The 23,390-nt window shown below is 42.1% G+C and overlaps 1 protein-coding gene across 2 annotated transcripts in view; it reads right to left on the bottom strand.

The window, feature by feature from the left end:
- Window positions 1-23,390, bottom strand: part of BLTP3A (bridge-like lipid transfer protein family member 3A) — a 62,398-nt gene that overhangs the window by 19,320 nt on the left and 19,688 nt on the right. Inside the window, exons 2-8 of one of the 2 annotated variants that reach the window (XM_054722066.1) lie at window positions 20,165-20,327; window positions 20,040-20,078; window positions 15,260-15,351; window positions 8,032-8,221; window positions 7,585-7,725; window positions 6,280-6,450; window positions 5,407-5,599 (exon numbers count right to left, since the gene is read on the bottom strand). In XM_054722066.1, the coding sequence (XP_054578041.1) occupies window positions 5,407-5,599; window positions 6,280-6,450; window positions 7,585-7,725; window positions 8,032-8,221; window positions 15,260-15,351; window positions 20,040-20,078; window positions 20,165-20,327 (989 nt within the window). Of the gene's footprint in view, window positions 1-5,406; window positions 5,600-6,279; window positions 6,451-6,850; window positions 6,933-7,584; window positions 7,726-8,031; window positions 8,222-15,259; window positions 15,352-20,039; window positions 20,079-20,164; window positions 20,328-23,390 lie in introns of those variants that run through there. The other variant, XM_054722067.1, reaches the window with a different exon arrangement.

Below are 23,390 nucleotides of genomic sequence, written 5' to 3'. Positions count from 1 at the left end.
AGGAACGAAGACGACTAAGCACCTCTTGAAGCATTAAAAGTTCTCTTCAGGACCTGATACACAGTGCACCTCAGGTGATTTTCAAGACTGAGTCCCTCCTTTTTCGAGTTGCAACAGCCAATGGACATGCTCTAAAAGATCCCCCAAAAAAGTATATCCACTGTCTCTATAAATGGCTGCCAAATTTCCAGAAAGGCAAAAGCGACTGAAAAACTCAGGATTTAGGAGTTCCAATCCCAGGTCTCCCATAGATACATGATACCAACCTAGATTGATTGATTGATTCCTCCAAACCTAACAATACTTGTATTACTGTCCCTCAGCACACCTGGAGAGGCATAAGGCAGAGTCTCCCTCAAAAAACAGGACCCATGTTATTATTTCCTTTCATACCCTGGCCTCAGAGTGAAAGCTGTGATATTAGACAATCTTTAAGGACTGCACATACAAAATACCATGGAGTACTAAAAATACTACACTAGCAAGAACACTGTAAAGTAAACATATAGAATATTGTAGGTAAATTGGGACTTTTAGCAATAAGTCAATTACAGTATCAACCTCTGGTCAAGATGGTGGAGTAGAAAATGCAGTACTCGCCTCCTCCCATAACCACATCAAAATTACAACTAAACTACAGAACTACCATCATTCAGAACCACCTGAAACCTAGCTGAATAGAAGTCCCACAACTAGTGATTTAAAGAAGCTACACTGAGACTGGTAGGAGAAGCAGAGACATGGAACAGGCTGGTCCCACACCCACATGTGGTGATTAAAAATCAGGAGGGATATCTTGGCTGCGAAGGTCCTCCCTGAGGAGCAAGGGGACCCAGCCCCACACCAGGCCCCCTCCCCCTGCTCCCAGCCCAGGGTTCCAGTGCCAGGAAGGAAAGTCTCCATAACTTCTAGCTATAAAAACCAGCAGGCATTGTGGCTGAGTGACACAGAGTCCCAGACAGTTCCTCTTAAAGGGCCTCTACATAGACTTACTCTGACTCACTCACTCTGAGCTCCAGCACGGGATAGCAGCTCAAAAGATACCATGGACATACAAGGAGAAACTGAACTGTCTGGCATCAGGGGGAGAGCTGGGGGGCAGCTTTCTCCCAAACAGAAGTGCTGGCACAGGCACTGCTCTTTTGATGAGCTCTCCCCACAGAGCCAGCAGGCCAGCACCATATCTGAGTCTCCATCAATCTGGCTCACTGTTAGCCCTGACCTGTTGATTCCCTGAGACCCGGCTCCACCAAACTTGTGGACCCATCCAAGCTGTTTCCAGTGGCTTTTTCATATGAATGGCCTATTTTGCTCACGCTTCACTTTCCTAAAATCTCTCAAACAAGCAGCATCTGGCCTCAGCATGCCCCATACCTCTCGCTAAGAGGCTCCAGGCCTGGTACTAGCAGCAGCTGGCCTTGGTTCCAGGCTTGGCCTACCCTGGGCATCTCCAAGTCCAGCACAAATAGCAGCCATCTGCAGAGTTTTGTAGCTCAAGCGTCATGGCCCAGGGCAGAATACAGACAGTGACTGATCTTGGCCTGCACCTTCTGGGAGTCCCCAGAGCCAGCACACCTGTTTGGAGCTTCAGACTACTTCCAAGCACCACCCAACCACCTCCACAGTAACACACTCAGCAGGCACCAGAGACCCACTGAAGTTTTATAGGTATCTCTGTAAGACCCACTCTGTGGAATGGGCCCCTACATAGCTGATCCTCCATGGTGGGTGGTGGTTGCAGTCAGCCAGGCCTTGCAGCTGATCAGCCTGGGGTAAATTCCTCCCACTGATGTGCCAACAGCAGTCAAGGCTCAACTACCACAGGAGGGTATACACAGCCCATGGGGGGGGGGGGGGAGCAGGGGGGGCGGAGAGACACACCTGAAGTGCCCAGCTTGGGTGATCAGGGAGGCTGTGCCACTGGACCCTACAGGATACCTGTTGCATTATGCCACTCTACCAAGCCCAGAAGACATAGCAGCTCTACGTAATACATAGAAATAAACACAGGGAGGCTGCTGAAATGCGGAGACAAAGAAACATGTCCCAAATGAAAGAACAGAACAAAATGCCAGAAAAAGAACAAAATAAAGACAAGCACTCTACTAAATGAAGAGTTCAAAATACTTATCTCTTCAACTCAACTCTAAGAACTGTAAGAGGAGGAATTATTCTACATATATGTATTGTCTGCCCTATCCTGGTCTGCACGTCCACCCTGTCCCTTACTACGATGAAGGGAAATACCATGAGATATTCTAGGTATAAAATGGCAAACCTACAACTAGGAGGGTCCTTTCCCTCCAATATAGATCTCACAAGTTCTGACTAATCAACATCCTACCAAGAGATACACCTATACCAGTTTTTCCATTTCTCAATCTTTTTTTCATAATTACTCTAAAGAGCCTTTTTATATATTTTTTCCAATTGTACCCTCTATGAAATTTTAATACCTCAGATATACTGTATATCAGACATATACTGCTAATGTACTATATGTCTATCTGTGCTTTATACATAAGAAGAATAAATATAAAGCTAATGTTTATTCAATGCAAGGTTAAGAAAAACTAAATTTTCTTTATATTTGCTGAGTAATTTTTAATGCAATTTATTAACTTATATAAATTATAATTTATCAAATTACATATGCAAATTTACAATTTCTATAAATATGTAACACCAATATAATCAAATGTTTAATTATTCAAAATTACTTTAGCAAAAATAAAATAGTTGAAATTTTTAAATTAATTTCATTAAAAATATATTAAGTAAACTTAAGTTTTAACCTTTGCTTGACATGAAAAATAATATTTAGCCCTAACCGGTTTGACTCAGTGGATAGAGCATCGGCCTGTGAACTCAAGGGTCCCAGGTTCAATTCTGGTCAAGGGGCATGTACCTTGGTTTCGGGCACATCCCCAGTAGTGGGTGTGCAGGAGGCAACTGATTGATGTTTCTCTCTCATCGATGTTTCTAACTCTCTCTCCCCCTCTCCCTTCCTCTCTGTAAAAATTTAATAAAAATATATTTTAACAAAAAAAAATTTAACTAGCTACTAGATATTCATTCAGATATTGTCAATATTTTTTTCAGCACTTCACTAAATGATGGGTTGAAAAGTCCTCTAATCACAGCCAGCTATTCACCAGCTTGTAATACTGATCTTCCATACATTTTGTATACCTTTCATGAATTCAACATCAATGCTACTCATGTGATATCTAAGCAAATCCAACAAGAAATTAAATACTAAGGAATAAAATTTTGTCAGACAGGGTGAATCTTGGAGGACCGCAAACCATTATTATATGTAAAATTTTTCACCCCTCCCCCCACCAAAGAACCAATTTTCTTTTTTTAAATATATTTTATTGATTTTTAAAAATATATATTTTATTGATTTTTTGCAGAGAGGAAGAGAGAGTTAGAAGCATTGATGAGAGAGAAACATCAATCAGCTGCCTCCTGCTGGGGATGTGCCCGCAACCAAGGTACATGCCCTTGACCGGAATTGAACCTGGGACCCTTGAGTCCGCAGGCCGATGCTCTATCCACTGAGTCAAACCGGTTAGGGCCAAAGAACCAATTTTCAATGTCCAGAATAGGCAAATATTAATACAGAAAGTAGATAGGTGGTTGCTTGGGGCTGTGAAATGGGGAGTGCCAGTTAATGGATACAGGATTTCTTTTAGGGAAGACAAAATGCTCTAAAACTGGATTATAATGATGATTGCACAACCCTATAAATACACTAAAAAACAATGAGTTGTATATTCTAAATGGGTGAATTATATTGTATGTAAATTATATCTCAATAAAGCTGTTTTTTAAAAAGAGTCAATTTTCACCTGCTTGGTGGAAATATCCCAATTCAAATGCATGAGCTAGGCTACTCAAGGGAGAGGGTATATAGCCATGCTTTCTCTGTTGGAGTTACTTGGAGTTAAAAGAACAGCAAACTATAAAGACTGAGCATATAAAAACAGGGTCTACAAATGAAAACAAATATAATTACCAATCACTAGCATACTTAATTATAAACACATAATTATATATGAGACATAAATGATAGTATACATAAATAAATTACTAATGATGCCCTAGAGCCCAAGCATGTCAAACTTGGGGCTGGCATGCTTGGCTAGCCGGTTTGCTCAGTGGATAGAGTGTCAGCCTGTGTACTAAAGGAACCCAGGTTCGATTCTGGTCAAGGGACCTGGGTTGCAGAATTCATCCCCAGTAGGGGGCATGCAAGAGGCAGACAATCAATGATTCTCTCTCGTCATTGATGTTTCTATCTCTCTCTCCCTCTCCTTCCTCTCTGTAATCAATAAAAATACATATTTTTTAAAAAATAAATAAAAGTAAATGACTAATAATGACTCTCCAGTGAGCTGGTGGGAAAGGATAGCCTAGCTTTAAGAGAGACCAAGTTTTGGTCTCACAGGCCTTATCTTAGGGAAAATAGTTAAAAAGAGTCAGGTGATACTCTTTTTTTTTCTTTTTTCTTTTTTTAAATATATTTTATTGATTTTTCACAGAGAGGAAGGGAGAGGGATAGAGAGCTAGAAACATCGATGAGAGAGAGACATTGATCAGCTGCCTCCTGCACACCCCCCACCAGGGGACATGCCCGCAACCAATGTACATGCCCTTGACCGGAATCGAACCTGGGACCTTCCAGTCCGCAGACCGACGCTCTATCCACTGAGCCAAACCGGTTTCGGCAGGTGATACTCTTGCCTTATCAACCACCAACCTCCTCATTGAAGCCTTTGAAGTGAGAATGCTCCAGTGTGATTTCTTTTATTGAGATACAACTGACTTATAGCATTATATTAATTTCAGTTGTGTAACATAATGATTTAATATGTTTATACTAGAAGGCCGATGCACGAAGACTCGTGCCAGAATGAGCCTTCCTTTCCCTGGCTGCCGGCACCGCTTTCACCGCTTTTGCTCTGGCCGGAGCTCCCTTTCCACCTTCCTACGCAGCTCAGAGGCCCAGAGGGGCGGGGGCAGGCCAGAACGCCTGTGTCATCCCCATGGCGATGACACAAGCGACCTGCCCCTCCACTGGCCACTTGGCAGCTTCATATGCAAATTAACCACCATCTTTGTTGGGTTAATTTGCATGCTCACTCCTGATTGGCTGTGGGCATTGCAAAGGTATGGTCAATTAGCATGTTTGTCTGATTCAAGTGAGGTCTGGGGAGAGCCCTGGCACCTGTATTTTATCAGGTATTACAGGCTGAAGAGCACTGCATACACAGACATAAAGAGCAACCACAGCAAAGCTGAGGCTCAAAGAATGCCTGTGATAGGGAAAGTCAACCACAGTACTCCACAGAGAGCCTTCCTCCCCAGGCTTGCCTAGGCTCGGGCCTCACAGGGTACCTGGTTCTCGGGACTGGCTATCATCACAAATGTGCAGGTCCAGGCGGGAGATGAGCAGATGGTAGGAGGACTCTTTCACATCAAAGTTCTCAAAGTACTGGCTGAGCCGGTTGCTGCTGTTGCTGCTGCTGCCCTGGCTGCCACCAAATGCCTGGGCCCAGGACTGCTGGGCACTGGGAGCAGGTGGGGTGATCTACATGCGATAGAGAGAAAAACAAGACGTCCAAACCCTGAGAGACTCCCCTGCAGGCTTTTTTAAGCTTTAGTCCAGCCTGAGGAAAAGCATAATTCAGCAAGATGCCACTTCCCTCTATTAACTGTTCACCTGGTAACTCAGGTCTGTCTCACCAAAATTGCCCAAATTCCCAAAAGCCTAATTATAATTAGTTTAGTAACTGTCAGAGTACTGTTCTGAGGTCTGAATTGCTCCCCAAGCTTTCACTCCCCAGGACTGAGCTGACTGATGCTAAAACACCTCCTCAGAAATCTTCCCTAAACACCCTCTTTCAGCCCCAATAGATGCCTGTCTTTGTGCTCTCATAGCACAGTGTTTCTCTCTATTACACCACTCATATCACAGTACAATAACTTGCTGGTGTCCATATTTCAAAACAGTGAGAGCTCCAAGGAAGGAACAAGAGGCTTTAGTCTACTTTTCCTCTCCATTGGTGAGCACTGGGCACCTAACACACCAGAGGTATGAACAGAACAAATTAATAAATCAGAGCCAAGGCGAAGCCTATGCACACCCAGAAGTAAATGACAAATCTCCCAAATAAGCCAAATGCAGTCTAGATTCCGCCTATGTTGGTATGAACAGGTAGGGCCTACCATTTCCCCAGCCCCACCAAGGATATCTGTTTTGCCTCTAACCTGTCCAGGTTCAGGGGCCAGGCTCTTTCTCTGCTGGGCTGACTTCTCCATGGCCTCACTCAGTGACTCTGCATACTTCATCATTGCCTTGAGCTGCGAGTCGGTTAGCACCCAGAGCAGGTCATCCAACAGGAACATCAGCTTGGAGGCTACCACATTGCAATCTTTGGTCTGAAGTGGCCACACAGAACACAGATTCAACACCTTGCATCATTCCAAATCCTAAAGTGACTATCACCCAAACAATTTCAGAGATGGCTTTCAATTCCAAAGACATGAAAGTATCAAGCACTTTGGAGAATCAATTTCTTGAAAGTACTAAAGCAACAACAGACAACTGCAAGGTACCTATGTCAGTGTCCCTATAAATGGGTAAAAATTGTGGTTTTCAAAATTAAGATGACAGGGAGATGGAAATATTCTCTTATTAGTGGACTAGAGGCCCGGTGCATGAAAATTCATGCACTGGAAGGGAGTCCCTCAGCCCGGCCTGCCCCCCTCTCACAGTCCAGGAGCCTTCAGGGGTGGGAGGTGACCCGGCAATCAGGGGAAGGCGACGCCCCCATCACACCTCTGCTGCTGGCCCTGGTTACCTGAGCCTCAGGCAGCCCTGGGCAGCCGCCATCCAAGGCTTGCCTGCATCTCAGGCCGGCCCTGAGCGGCTGGGGGGCTGAGGGGACTGGGGAACTCTGGAGGCAGACACATGGAGCGGCCGGACCCACCTGGGGGCGGGCCCGGCCATGCCACGTGCCTGCTGCCCTGTTGGGGCTGAGGGGACTGGGTGCTGCCATCTTGTTGCTATGGGTACTGCCATCTTTGAGGGTGTGGCAGTCAATTAGCATATTCCCTCCTTATTGGCTGTGGGTGCCACCATCTTTGTGAGGGCATGATGGTAAATTAGCATATCCCTCTTTATTAGATAGGACACTGTGGCAACACTGAATTGTAGGCCCTGCCCTTTCAACTGTCATTCCAGAGACCAATAACATCAAGAAAAGAGGGTAGCCCGGCCAATGTAGCTCAGTGGTTGAGTTTCAACCGATGAATCAGGAAGTCATGGTTTGATTCCTGGTCAGGGCACATGCCCAGGTTGCAGGCTAGATCCCCAGTGTGGGACGTGCAGAAGGCAACCAATCAATGATTCTCATCATTGATGTTTTTATCTCTCTCTCCCTCTCCTTTCCTCTCTGAAATCAATAAAATAATTTTTTTTAAAAAGAGGAAAGAAAAGAGGGTATACCAACTCCCAGGTTTTCTAGGAGAATGAAAGATGGAAGTTTTTGTGAGGACAGAGAACAGACTCACTCTTCTTTTGAGGGCTATTTGGATCCTGCCTTGGTTGGTAATAAGCCTCAGTGGGGTGGTAACCAGGTCCTGACCACCGTTGTCTGTAGCATCTGCCTCAATCCGAAGGGTTTGCCAAGTTATTTCCTTAAATGTTAAAACCTGGAAGGAGAAAGAGAGTAAAAATCCCTTAATTCTATGGATGAAATTAACCAAAAGACAGGAAGTGCAAGGGAAAAAGACTGGCAAGGCAGAGACTCCCACCATTCTCAGTTGGGATACTACCAATAGAAGGCCATGGATCAGAGATCCATAATTGAGGAAAGGATATAGCAATAACACTGGACAGAGGAATTCCTGAATAGGGTATCATTTGAGGAAATTCCCAAAGCAGGAATACTATCCTTTGAGAATCAGTCCTACTTTAAATCTCCCCATTCTCTCCTCTTGCAATGCTAGAGCTGTCACCTCTCCTCGGCGGGGGTCAGTGATGCGGGTGAGACGCAGGTCACTCTGCTGCCAGCTGGGGTTCACACTATAGCCCTGGAGCTGCCACAATTCAAAAGAAGCGTGGAAGGCCTTCGAGTGAATCTTGATGGTGATGGAATTGACGACGATGAACATCCCCTCTACCACCTTCTCAGCAAAGCCATACTCACTACAACAAATGAGGCAGACCAATGTTCAGAACCCGGTGAAAACATACACACACTGTGTGAATCAGGCAAGACTGTTAACAATGCCCACCTTTGGGTGCTAGAACTATGGATAATTTTTTGCTTGCTTTCTTTCTTCCCATTTCTACTTTCTTGTATTTTTTTAAATTTCTAATAAAATTTTATGATGATACAGTACTCTTTTTGATGGGATTTTTAAAAAATAAAATAAAATAAAAAGAGTTTACTTGGAAACAATCTCCTTCCTCTTACAAAGAATAAATTGAAAAATGTTTTTATAGTCCAGACATTACCTGAAATAAGGATTTGAGTATTTTCTGTGAGGGGAGGCATAAGTACATAAAAGGAACACTAGGTTTCTATAAAACCTTCAAAGACATAGTATACTCTACAAAGGTAGTGGAAAGAGGAAAGAAATACAGCTAGGTGAGGGAGGGGCATAATACTTGAGAATCTAATCACGAACAGTCCCACCTTGTCCTGGCCGGTGTTCTCAGTGGTTAGAGCATTGGTTCGCACAGCAAAGGGTTTCGGGTTCAATTCTTGGTCAAAGGCATGTACCTGGGTTGCAGGTTTGCTCCCTGTCCCTTATCGGTGTACATGCAGGAGGCAACCAGTCGGTGTTGCTCTCTCACATCGATGTTTCTCTCTCTCTCTTTCTTTCTTTTTCTCTACCTCTCAAAGAAAAAATATCCTCAGGTGATGATTAACAAAAGAAGAACAGCCCAACCTTTACCCTATCAAATATATCCCAAAGACCATAGCTGTACTTCCACAGTGAGAGGCCAGAAATGGCAAGGAGAGGAATGAATTATAAACTAAAACAAACAAACATATGCAGTTGACCCTTGAACAATGCTGGGGTTAGGAACACTGACTCTCCCATGCAGTCGAAAATCCATGTTTAACTTTCAATTCTCCCCAAAACTTAACTACTAAGAGCCTACTGTTGACTGGAAACCTTACCAGTAACATGAACAATTGATTAACACATTTTGTATGTTATATGTATTATATACAGTATTCTTACAATACAGTAAGCTAAAGAAAAGAAAATGTTATTAAGAAAATCATATGGAAGAGAAAACACATTTACAGTACTATACATATTTATTGAAAAAAAATCCAGCCCTGGCTGCGTGGCTCAGTTGGTTAGAGTATTGTCCTGTACACCAAAAAAGGTTGTGGGTTTGATTCCTGGTCAGGACACATACCTAGGTTGGGGGTTTGATCGCTGGTCAGGGCATATTAAGAGGCCAGATGTCTTTCTCTCTCTCCCTTTTTCTCTCTCTTGAAATTCAATAAATTCAATCCTCGGATGAGGATTAAAAATAATAATAAATAATAAGTAAAATAGGGAAAACCAACATATGGCATTAAAAATCAAAATAAACGTTATCCTTGGGGGTGGGTATGACTAGAAAGGACAATTATAGCACCTTTATTCATAATTTCCAAAATTTGAAAGCTACCAAGGTGTCCTTCAGTAGGTAAATGGATAAACTGTGGTACACCCAGACAATGAAATATACTTCAGTGTTAAAAAGAAATGAGTAAGAGAGACATAAAAAGACATACAGGTACAGTAAATGCATATTACTAACTGAAAGAAGCCAATCTAAAAAAATAGAACCATACTATATGATTTCAACTATATGATATTCTGGAAAAGAAAAAACTAGAGCCCAGCCAGTATGGCTCAGTGGTTGAGCATTGACCTATGAACCAGGAGGTCACGGTTCAATTCCTGCTCAGGGCACATGCCCAGGCTTGATCCCCAGTGTGGGGAATGCAGGAGGCAGCTAATCAATGATTCTCTCTCATCACTGATGTTTCTATCTCTTCTCTCTTTCTCTCTGAAATCAATAAAAATAGATTTTAAAAGGAAAAAAAAAAATAAAAGGAAAAACTAGAAACAGTGAAAAGACCAGTGATTGCCAGGGGTTGAGGTTGAGGTAAAGGTTGAATAGGTGGAGTACAGAGGATTTTTAGGGCAGTGAAAATACACGGTATGATACTATAACGATTGATAAAAGTAATTATATATTTGTTCAAAAACATAAAATGTACCCACAGAAGTGAACTTTATTGTAAACTGTGGGCTTTGGGTGACTATGATGTGTTAATGTAGGTTCATCACTTGGAACAAATGTATCACACTAGTGGAGGATGTTGACAACAGGAGAAGCTATGCACATGGCGGGGGGGGGGATGGTGGTGTGTGGGAAATCTCCTAACCTTCCTCTTAATGTTACTGGGAACCTAAAACTGCTATTTAAAATGTCTTTTTTTAAAAACTGAAACAAGCCGGCTTGGCTCAGTGGATAGAGCATCGGCCTGCAGGTCCCAGGTTTGATTCTGGACAAGGGCATATGCCTGGGTTGCGGGCTCAATCCCCAGGAAGGGGTGTGTAGGAGGTAGCTGAATAATGATTCTCATCATTGATGTTTCTATTTCTCTCACTCTCCCTTCCTCTCTAAAATCAATAAAAATGTTTTTAAAAAAAAAAACCAACACCAAAAAATAAAAACCTGAAACAACCTCTTTGTATGTCAAATTAGTACAAAACCATGTGAAGAATGATTTCAAGTGACTTTCAAACACCCTCTTTTGACCATATATCCCTAAAGTGACATATCATGAGGTTAAAACACATATATACACACATAGAAATCTACTGCAATCAGTAGTCTTATTGATAATTACAATATTGGTTTTGTTATTTTTTTAAACTATCAAAAAGTAAATAATTTATTACTATATTGTTATTAGAAATCAAGATTCAGCATATGAGTAAAAAATATAAATATTAAATCTAAAAAGGTTAACTCAAATATAGTCAATAATATTGAAATAACTATGTATGTTGCCAGATGGGTACTAGTCTTTCCAGGGGGTCACTTTATAAGTTATATAAATGTCTAACCACTATGCTTTATACCTAAAATTAATATTGAATGTCTACTGTAATTGAAAAATAAATAGCCCTAGCCGATTTGGCTCAGTGGATAGAGCATGCGCCTGCGAACTGAACGGTCCCAGGTTCAATTCTGGTCAAGGGCACATGCCCGGGTTGCGGGCTAAATCCCCAGTAGGGGGCATGCAGGAGGCAGCCAACCAATGATTCTCTCTTATCGTTGATGTTTCTATCTCTCTCTCCCTCTCCTTTCTTCCTGAAATCAATAAAAATATATTTTTTTAAAAGAAAAAGAAACAAAATTAAAAATAAAATAAAAATTAACTCAAAATCCTTTATTAGAATTGAGAAATATCAGGATATTGTCATGATTTATGTTTCCCTTTTTTAAATTTTTAAAAATATTTTATTGATTTTTAGAGAGAGAAGAAGGAAGAGGGACAGAGAGAAACATTGACATATCAATCTGCTGCCTCCTGCACACCCCCTACTGGAGATCAACCCGGTAACGCAGGCATGTGCCTTTGACAGAGAATCGAACCCAGCAACTTTTTGGGTTTTTTTGTTTGCTTTTTTACATTCTTACTTGTAGTTTCTGTTCATTTGTTTTGTTTTTGCTTTTTTTTTTTCCTAGAAAAAACACAACTAGGGGGATTTATATGATAGCATCAGGATAGCAGGGGGAAGAAAAAGGCCAGAGGCGTGGGCACGCAAGATGATACCCAACTAACTGAGCCACATGGGCCAGGGCTATTTTCCTCTCTCTCTCTCTCTCTCTTTTTTTTAAATTTCTTTATTGATTAAGGTATTACATATGTGTCCTTATTCCCCCATTACCCCCCACCTCCCATTTATGCCCCCACCCCCCTGTTGTCTGTGTCCATTGATTAGGCTTATATGCATGCATATAAGTCCTTTGGTTGATCTATTTTTCTCTCTTAAAAATACCTTTTCCCTAGAACTGAACACTAAAAAGGCTTTAAAGCAATGACAACTCTATGAATACCATTTTGCCCAGACTGTAGTCTCTAAATAACATGTCTCAGTAAAGGAATCAGGTTCCTTGGAGAAATGGCTGATTCTAGGTCTGAGGTAAGGATGTATAGAGAAGTCTGAAGCATCTTGTTTTGTCTAAAAGCAGGAAGATTATTGGAATCTTATCCCAAAGAACACAGAGCACTTTTGAAAGGTTCTCACTGGTCAATGATGGTTACATCTGAATACCAAAAAATAATGACTATAAAAGTATGATATACAACAAATATATTTAAAAAGTAAATGTAAATGTAGGGTATAAAAATGTAAAATGTAAAAAGAATGTAAAATAGTAAAACACTCTGGAAAAGTTAGACAATTTCTTTAAAAAGTTAAATTCATACCTATTATACCACCCAACCATTTCAGTCCTAGATTTTTACCCAAGAGAAATAAAAGCACATAACCACAGAAAAACTTGTATATGTACATGTACATTCACAACAGCATTATTCACAATAGCCAAAAACTGGAAATAAAATGTCCATCAGTAAGTGAATAGATAACAAGTTGTGGTATATCCACACAATGAAATAATATTACTCAGCAATAACAGGAATGAACTATTGATACACTCAACAACATGTCTGAATCTCAAAATAATTATACTGAAGACATACTATATGATTTCATTTATATAAAATTATAGGAATTGCAAACTAATCTATAGTAACAGAAAGGCAATGTTTGGGGATAGGAGGAGGGCTGGGTAAGAGAAGGGAGGGAGTATAAAGGAGAACAATATGTGTGAGTGTGATGAATTCATATAAGTTTTGCATATGCCAAAAGTTATCAAATTGTATACTTTATATATGTGCAGTCAATTTTGTCCACTATCCTATATAATAAAAGCCTAATATGCAAATTGACACACAAGACTCCAACACACAAGATGGCTGCCCCCATGTGGTCAAAGATGGCCACCCCCATGTGGACACAAGATGGCTGCCACAAGATGGCCAGCAGGGCAGGGCTGTTGTGGGCGATCAGGCCGGCAGGGGAAGGTAGTTGGGAGGGACCAGGCCTGCAGGGGAGGGCAGTTGGGGGGGATCAGGTCTGCAGGGGAGGGCAGTTGGAGGTGACCAGGCCTGTAGGGAAGGGCAGTTGGGGGTGACCAGGCCTGCAGGGGAGGGCAGTTGGAGGTGACCAGGCCTGCAGGGGAGGACAGTTGGGGGAGCCCAGGCCAGGAGGGGAGGGCAGTTGGGGGTGACCAGGCTGGCAAGGGAGCAGTTAGGCGTCCATCAGGCAGGCAGGGGAGTGGTTAGGGGGTGATCAGGCTGGCAGGCAGAAGCAGTTAGGGGCAATCAGGCAGGCAGGCAAACGGTTGAGAGCCACCAGGATCAGGCCTAAACGGGCAGTTGGACATCCCTCGAGGGGTCCCAGACTAAAGAGGGTGCAGGCTGGGCTGAGGGACACGCCCCCCCCCCTGCACGAATTTCATGCACCGGGCCTCTAGTAACATAATAAAGCTATAAAAATGATTAAAAAATGATAAACCTCTTCCTCTTCCCACCCCCAAAAAAATCTCTTCAGAGATTTAGGGTGTCAACTCATAATTCTTTTTCCATTGATATATAATTTACATATAGCATTGTGTTAGTTTTAGATACATATCATTTTTACATTTGATAAAGGTAAAGAATACAGCATTTATCCTGACATTCCTGTACAAACTGTATTTCAGGGTAATCAAATAGTTGGCAAAAGAAAATTCTTTATAGAAAATCACAGCTAATAAATGTAATAGGAAGAAAACAATTATAAAGTCCCTACTTTGCATCCCACAATAAAATAAAGGATCTAGACAACTACCATTCTCCTTAAACCAGGAGGTGAAAGGTAGATAAAGAACTTATCATAGTGGACAAATTAGGCCAACACCATTTAAATCCACTAATTAATCTTAACCAAAGGAACATGATATTATGCGCCTCCAGATATGTTACAATAGGAAATACACAATACTATTTCTGAAATATTCTTACCAAAAAAATTGAATCAAATCAAGCCTTTAAATCTACCTACCAGACTAAATGAGAAACATTTTAAATGACACTTTGAGTATACAATCAGACAAAAATATAAAATGTGGAAAATTTCTTATAAAAAATAATCCAGCCTACCCAGTGTGGTTCAGTGGTTGAGCATCGACCTATAAACCAGGAGGTCACAGTTCAATTCCTGGTCGGGGCATATACCTGGGTTGCGGGCTTGATCCCCTAAGAATTTAACTTTTTAAAGGGGGGTGTGCTGGAGGCAGCCGATAATAAAAATAATCCAGTTTCTACAAAGAATAATGGTATATTAAAAGTGTGGCTCAGTTGGTTGAACGTCATCCCATGCACCAAAAGATTGCCAGTTTAATTCCCGGTCAGGGTACACGCCCACGTTGTGGGTTCCACCCCCCCACCATGTGGGGCATGCAGGAGGCAGCCAATCAATGATCCTCTCTTATCACTGATGTTTCTATAGCTCTCTCCCTCTCTCTTCCGCTCTGAAATCAATAAAAATATAGTAATAAATAAATAAATAAAAGCACATTATCCATTAAAAAAATGTGTGTTGTATCAGGAGGAGGGGAGATGAGAATTAAAAAGCTTTAAAACTCATATCACCCAAATATAATGTACAGAGCTCTTTGATCAGTGTATTGTAAAAAATATTTTAGAGACAATTCAGTAAAATTAAATATGAAATACATATAAATAATATTAAGGAATTTTGTTAATTCTATTAACTGTGATAACAGTACTGTGGGTTCTTTTTTGTTTTTTCTTTCCAGTGTTTGTCTGTTAAAGATATATGATACAGAAGTGTTTACGGGTGGAATTAGATGGTGTCTGGGATTTGCTTTCAAGTACTACAGCATAAACACACACACCACAAAATGGCAAGAGAAAGGTGAAAAAAATGGCCAAATGTTAATAATTGTTGTGGTTAGATCTTGGGTACATAGGGTTTCATTACACTATTCTCTCTACTTTAGTGTATGTTTGAATTTTCCATAATTTAAAATTTTTATTCTTTAATTAAAAGGTGATCTGGACCAGTAATATTTCCCACTAACCTCTGTCCTGAAGCAAGGGCAATGGGAGACTGTCCATTGGGAGGCCGCGGCTCCTCACATGTCTTCATCTCCACCTCCACCTTATCCAGACACTGAAATAAAAGCCACAAAGAGCTAAGCATCTGCACAAAAACCCACATAGCACAGTCTGGTCTTACTCATCCCTGCTCCAGTGCCTAGCCAAATGCTACATTCAGCGGGCAGACAATATCTGTTGAATGAATGAAGGAACAAACTGAAATACCAAGAGAGGTCTCATCTATTCCCTTTCACTTCCATTAACAGAACAACTCCACAACAAGCATGGGATTAGCTCACAGCAGAAAACATAAATCCAAGTTACAGAGATATTACCAGCCCTCAGTATTCCAGTCCTTGGGATAAAGATATGCACCAATCAGTTCCTAAAAGAGCTGTCATTTGATAATCACCCAACAGTCAGCATTAACTAAACTTCCAATTTTTCCTGTTAGGATTCTAAGGGAAAATAGGGAAATATAAAGGTAGTATCTGCGCAGCAAAACCTGTTATGAAAAACTACAAAACAAAACCAACTCAGGGCTCCTGGGTCTTGTGTCTCAGCCCTAATTCCTATACTGCCCAGCAGTCCCAGAATTAGTCCAAACAATAGTAGCTCTGTCTCAGAGAGAAGCTCACAGGCCAGATAAAGCACCCATGGCTCCCAAAAGGGAGAGCCTATCAGGACTCCTCCCTATCTTCTCTCAGATCTCTTAAAACTCTACCCCAGGAGAAACCAAGATGGCAGCATAGGTAAACATCTGAACTTGCTGTCACGCACAACCACTTCAAAACTACAACTAAAAGACAAAACGGGTATCATCCAGAACCACAGGAAGGCTGGCTGAGTGGAAATTATAGAACTAGAAGGAAAGAGAAAAGCACAGTGAGACTCGAAAGAGGGGCGGAGGTACAGAAGTGAAGTGCAGAGGTACGGAGGCGCATGTGCAGAAAGGGCTAGCAACTGAGTATGCTGTTGTCTTTTTTAATCGGGAGGGAGATACAAGCTCCAGACTGCTCTGAACTCCAGTTCCGAGCAAGACTCTGGAGACCCAGACTCATATGGGGAGAAACTGGACTGTCTGGCATCAGGCGGAACTCGAGGGCGGTGTTCTCCCAAGGTGCTTGCAGCAATCATTGTTTCTGCACGGTGCCGCAGGACACACAGACACAGGACCCCTTCCAGGCAGGGCTGACAGTCAGCCATTGCTGGTGATTCCCTGAGACCCCCTCCACCCAATTTACAACCCCACCCAAGCTGTGCACAGAGGCTTTTGCATATGAATGGCCTGGCCCTTTGCAATCTGAAACCTAACATACTGCAGCTGGGTCAAAGAGCCCCAGACCCTCCAAAAGAAGACCCAAGGCTGACAGCAGCTTGCATTGCTTCACAGCTGGGCCTCATCTGGGCACCTCCAAAAATCAAACAAAGAAGATGAATCTGCAGATCTCTCTGTAGCTCCTGCTGGCTGGCCTCAGGCAGAGGCTAAATCAGCACCTCCTTAGAGATCCAAGAGCCAGTGTACCCATTGGTCAGAGAGAGACCATCCAGACTACAATTCTTCAGATCCATAAGAGACACACTCAGGGGACAGACTCAGTTAGCGCCAAAGCCCCACCGAAGCAAGTCTTGCCCCATAAGTGTGTCTCCAACACAGAAGTTCTCCCATCATAGACACAACTGATCTTCACAGCCAGTTGGCCTGGAGGTCAATTCCTCCCAGTGATACCAACAACAATCAAGGCTTAACTACAACAAGACTGTGCATACAGCCCACAAAGGGGTGCACCAAGTGTCCACCTCAGGTAATTAGGGAGGCTGAGCCACTGAGCCCTATAGGACGCCTAGCACACAAAGCCACTCTATCAACTCAGGGAAGCAGCCAAAATGCAGAGACAAAGAAACAGGTCACAAATGAAAGAAATGAAGGAAAGCAAACAACTGGATTATAGAGTTCAAAACCACGGTTATAAGGTTACTCAAGAATCTTCTAGAAACCGCCGATAAATTTAGTGAGACCCTCGAGGATATGAAAAAGGATCAACTAGAAATTAAGCATACACTGAAATAAAGAATAATATACAGAGATCCAACAGTAGACTAGAGAATCCAAGAATCAAGTCAAAGATTTGAAATACAAAGAAGCAAAAAACACCCAACCGGAAAAGCAAAAAGAAAAAAGAATCCAAAAATATGGAAATAGTGTAAGGAGCCTCTGAGACAACTTCAAGCGTACCAACATCTGAATTATGGGGGGGCCAGAAGAAGAGAGAGAGCAAGATATTGAAAACCTATTTGAAGAAATAATGACAGAAAACTTCCCCCACCTGGTAAAAAAAATAGACTTACAAGTCCAAGAAGCGCACAGAACCCCAAACAAAAGGAATCCAAAGAGGACCACACCAATATACATCATAATTAAAATGCCAAGAGCAAAAGATAAAGAGAGACTATTAAAAGCAGCAAGAGAAAAAGTGCTAGTTACCTATAAGAGAGTTACCATACGACTGTCAGCTGATTTCTCAACAGAAACTATGCAGGCCAGAAGGGAGTGGCAAGAAATATTCAAAGTGATGAATAGCAAGAACCTACAACCAAGATTACTCTACCCAGCAAAGCTATCATTTTGAATTGAAGGTCAGATAAAGAGCTTCACAGATAAGAAAAAGCTAAAGGAGTTCATCACCGCCAAACCAGTATTATATGAAATGCTGAAGGGTATTCTTTAAGAAGAGGAGGAAGAAGAAAAAGGTAAAGATAAAAGTTATGAACAACAAAGTGACAACAAATACGTATCTATCAACAAGTGAATCTAAAAATCAAGTGAATAAAAAGTCTGATGAACAGAACCAAGATGGAGGCAAAGTTAAACAACTAATCTGCTGCCTCGCACAACAATTTCAAAAATACAACTAAAAGACAAAACATCTACCACCCAGAACCACGGGAAAGCTGGCTGAGTGGTAGATTTACAACTAAGGAGAGAAAGGAGCCAAACACTGAAAAGCTGAGTGAGGTACTGAGGCACAAATCGGGCTGGAGGCGGGCGACTGGGCACATGGCTTTTCTTCAACCCGCAGGGAGACAAGCTCCTAATCACTCTGAAATCCAGTTTTTGGGGACACGCGGGGGACCCAGACACCTACGGGCAGAAGCTGGACTCTCGGCCATCGGGTCAGAAAGTGAGAGTGACTTTTCTGCAGAGGTGCGCCCAGCAATCATTGTTTATTGCACTGGAGCATGGGACGCAGGGACTTGGAAACACGGAAATGCAGAGACAGCTGACGGCAGCCATCGCCGTTTGCCATGCCCTAGCCTAGTGACACCCTGAGACCCCGCCCCGCCCTGAGGCCCCGCCCCGCACATTCTACAAACCCGCCCAGGCTCTACACAGCGGCTTTTGCATATAAATGGCCTGTTCTGTGGCAGCTTGACCAAATTAACTGCAGCTCCAGTCAGACTGCTCCAAAACCGCCCAAGCAAAGGAGGAGAAAGCTAGTCCTTGCTGTAGCTCCTGCTGGGGGACACACAGGACACAAGGGTACACCAAGAGTGTCCACCTCAGGTAACTGGGAGGCTGACCCATTGAACCAATAAGACACCTAGTACACAAAGCTACCCTACCAACTCAGGGAAGCAGCAAAAATGAGGAGGCAAGGCAACAGATCACAAATGAAAGAAATGGAGGAGAAAAAGCGACTGGACATAGAGTTCAAAACCACGGTTATAAGGTTTTTCAAGAATTTCATGGAAAAGGCTGATAAATTTAATGAGACCCTTGAGGATATGAAAAAGGACCAACTAGAAATTAAACATACACTGACTGAAATAAAAAATATTATACAGAGACCCAACAGCAGACTAGAGGATCGCAAGAATCAACTCAAAGATTTGGAATACAAAGAGGCCAAGGACACTCCTCCAGAGAAGCAAGAAGAGAAGAGAATTCAGAAAGTTGAAGATAGTGTAAGAAGCCTCTGGGACAACTTCAAGCGAACCAACATCAGAATTATGGGGGTACCAGAAGAAGAGAGAGAGCAAGATGCTGAAAACCTATTTGAAGAAATAATGAATGAAAACTTCCCCCACATGATGAAAGAAATAGACTTACAAGTCCAGGAAGCGCACAGAACCCCAAACAAAAGGAATCCAAAGAGGACCACACCAAGACACATCATAATTAAAATGCCAAGGGCAAAAGATAAAGAGAGAATCTTACAAGCAGCAAGAGAAAAACAGTTAGTTACCTACAAGGGAGCACCCATACGATTATCAGCTAATTTCTCAACAGAAACTATGCAGGCCAGAAGGGAGTGGCAAGAAATATTCAAAGTGATGAATAGCAGGAACCTACAACCAAGACTACTCTAACCAGCAAAGTTATCATTCAGAATTGAAGGGCAGATAAAGAGCTTCACAGATAAGAAAAAGCTAAAGGAGTTCATCACCACCAAACCAGTATTATATGAAATGCTGAAAGGTATTCTTTAAAAAGAGGAAAAAGAAGAAGAAAGATAAAAATTATGAACAACAAATACATATCTATCAACAAGTGAATCTAAAAGTCAAGAGAATTAAAAATCTGAGGAACAGAATAAACTGGTGAACATAATAGAAGAACCGGTGGAGGGGAGTTATGGGGGGAGGAGGGGGAGGAACAACTGTAGTAATCTGAACAATAAAAATTTATTAGAAAATAAAAAAAAAAATCTCTACCACAGACATCCCCCTGGATTATTTGCAATCAAGACAAACCATTACCAAGCAAATTGGGTGCGTCTTCAACTTTGTCCACTGGATCTGAAAGAGAAAAGCAAAGATTCAGGACTGTGGAAGGCAGGCCTGCTGGCCAAAGAAAGCAACAGCACTCTGACCCCCATTCTCACCCGGATGGAGGCCTTGTTGCAGTAGACCCGAGTGATGGCTAACCAGGTAGGCAGCTCCAGCACATTCTGTAGAACCTCTTCATCCAGTTCCAGGTTGGTCAGCTGACCCTCCCCTTTCAGGGTACTCAAATTGATTTTGTCTGGGGAAAGATTCTTAGTGAACCTGAAAAGAGTAATGATAAGAACCCATTATTTCCATGGGAACATGTTGAACAGCATTACAGCCAATAACACTTCTGAATTTAGAGAAAAGAGAATGTTAAAGAATAAACATCTAATGACCACATGTCTCTATGCCATGGAAGATGTTGGGTGTAACCTATCATTCTACTCATGATTGTGTCATCTTTCTATTCAAGAGCCTATAATGGGAATTCTGGGAATATGGTTGTAGCAGTAGCAACATAGGCTTTTTATATTTCTGAATCCCCATATAAAAACAGACAGAGCATGGGGGGCAGAGGACAGGAAGAGAGTAACCAAAAAAAAAACCACAAAAAACACACACACACACACAAAAAAACAAAAAAAAAAAAAACAGATCAATTAGACAGCAACACAAAAAGCCCATGGACAGCCCAACTACAGTGGCTCAGTTGGTTGAGCATCATGCCATGCACTGATAAGTTGTGGGTTCGATCCCAGTCAGGGTACTTATGAAGGCAACTAATCGATGTTTCTCTCCCCCTACCCCCTCTAAACATGTCCTTGGATGAGAATTCAAAAAAAATAACACTAGAAAATAAAGCATCCTTATAACCCACCCCCCATACAAGCAAGAGGGCAAAAACATCAACAGCCACAAGACATGAGTGCTATAAGCAGCTGTGCAGATCTACATAGAGGGAAGCAATAAGACATCTGACAGGCCAGAGAACAGAAGAACCCCAAGCCAACCAAGTCTTAAATGTAAGACAATGTGACCAATTTGAGAATAGCAATTGAAACTGGAGGGGTTCTGTCCACTGTGTGGCCCAAAGTAGCTGAAGTAGTCTAGCCCTATAAACTCATATAACTAAGGCTTCTTCTCAGGACAGGGACCCTGCACTGAGAAGAAACTGCTGGGAGAGGAATCCAAATTGAGTAAGATGGGATAACAAATGAAAAAAAAAAACAGTCCAAATTAAAGGGTGTGGGCTATGGGGGGAGGATAAGGACTCATATTTTTTAACACTACTTGAAACAACAGAAGAGGGAGATCTATGAAGTTAAAATATGAAACAGTAAGAGGCTAATTATTAGCTTGTTAAGTAGAGTAAAGTGAACACCAGCCCCTTACACATAACTTTGATGTTATAAAATACATGACCTCCACCTATAATCTTGCCAAAGGGATTGAACCTGAATCTCATCATGCTACTCACTGGGTCCAATTGTTAATTTGCAGAAAATACAGGACAGAGGAAAACTGCTGAGCTGCACTGAGCTGCACCCTTAAGTGTGCAATCAGGAAGATCAAGACCATGGGAAACTCTATAGGTCAAGTGGCCTGGATATAAACAATTCACACAGGCCAATCTTCTCACTAGTCTACGTTCACTGTCTAGTCTTTGCTCATGTGTTCTCACCCACTCCCTTTCCTGGAGGACCCTCATCAACATCTGCCATTCAAGGCCCAACTCAAGACTGCTCACTGAGGCTTTCTTTCCCTAACTGCTGCAACGCATATTAAACAATTAGGGTGCCCTAGCTGGTTTGGCTCTGTGGATGGAGCATCGGCCTTCGGACAGAAAGGTCCCAGGTTTGATTCCGGTCAAGTGCACATGCCTGGGTTGCGGGCTCGGTCCAACGTGCAGGAGGCAGCCAATCAATGATTCCCTCTCATCATTGATGTTTCTCTCTCTTCCTCTCCCTTCCTCTCTGAAATCAATAATAAATAAAAAAACCCACAAAAAAACAATTAGGGTCTTAGGATGTTCTCTAATTCTCCCATGTGTGTCCACCCCTGAGCAATTAGATGTTAAGCTCTTTGAAGTCAGGGGCTTAGTCTTAGCCATCCCTCCTAATCTAAATGGCTACCTGGCAGAATTCTGGGCCTATGTACCGTAACTTTTAGCCAATTGCACTGCTGGCTAACTAGTCCCAGCTCCCTTCTCTCATCTCCTTTGGCTGATCAATTTAAGGCCAGTTCCTCATAGCATAACCTTCTCTCCTGTATGACAAACTAGATGAGTCTCATCCCTGTCATTCTTTCTCACTGTTACTGCCTCTCATAATTACTATTTTCCACACAATAATTAATTGTATTTGACCCTCCACTGTAACTATACTTAGCCCGTACATATATTAGATGCTAATAGTTGACTTTAGATTAATACATATTGTTTACCACCCAGCTGGCATAGCTCTGGTTGAGCATCAACCTATGAACCAGCAGGTCAAGGTTGGATTCCTGGGCAGGGCACATGCCTGGGTTGCGGGCTTGATCCCCAGTGTTGGGTGTATGGGAGATAATCAATGATTCTCTCTCATCACTGATGTTTCTATCTCTCTCTCCCTCTGAAATCAATAAAAATATTTTATATATATGTATATACATGCATATATATATATATACATACATACACACACACACACACACACACACACACACAGTTTACCAACTTTTTATTTTTCACCCATATCCTTTCTTTTTACTAAGCTGTGTTTCTAGTGTTTTTGGTTTTCCTTAAACCATAAGATCATGACATGTAAGAGTTGTATCTTGAATTTTTTTCTACAATGCTCAAAATGGTATTGTATACAAAGACTCTAACAATAATTCAAATGACAGTAAAAACAATTTTAGAAATTTATAAACATGCAAAACAATGTTGTATAATAATAAGGGATACATAGGAATGCACTGGCATGATAAAAAATTCAGGAAAAGTGCTTATATGTGGGACGAGGGGAGAGGTCCACAGGAAGCTCCAACTATATGGATAATACTTATTTCTCATTGGAGTTGGGAGGTGACTGTATGGCTGTTCATTATATTACTCTTTTTACCTTTTTATATGGTAACCATAATAATAAAAGCATAATATGCTAATTAGACCGGACAGCTGAACGACCTTCTGACGTCATTCCGGACGTCCTTCCAGACAAAGCCGTGGCAGCGGGGGCCAAGGCAGAGGCGGTTAGGTGCGATCAGGCAGGCAGGCAGGCAGAGGCAGTTAGGAGTGATCAGGCAGGCAGGCAGGCGAGCAGTTAGAGGCGATCAAGCAGGCAGGCAGTGTGGTTA

This window comes from Eptesicus fuscus, chromosome 10 (assembly GCF_027574615.1).
Source record: "Eptesicus fuscus isolate TK198812 chromosome 10, DD_ASM_mEF_20220401, whole genome shotgun sequence".
NCBI classification, from domain to species: Eukaryota; Metazoa; Chordata; class Mammalia; order Chiroptera; family Vespertilionidae; genus Eptesicus; species Eptesicus fuscus.
The sequence above is the reverse complement of the archived record's forward strand: the minus strand, read 5'-3'. Positions and strand labels throughout refer to the sequence as shown.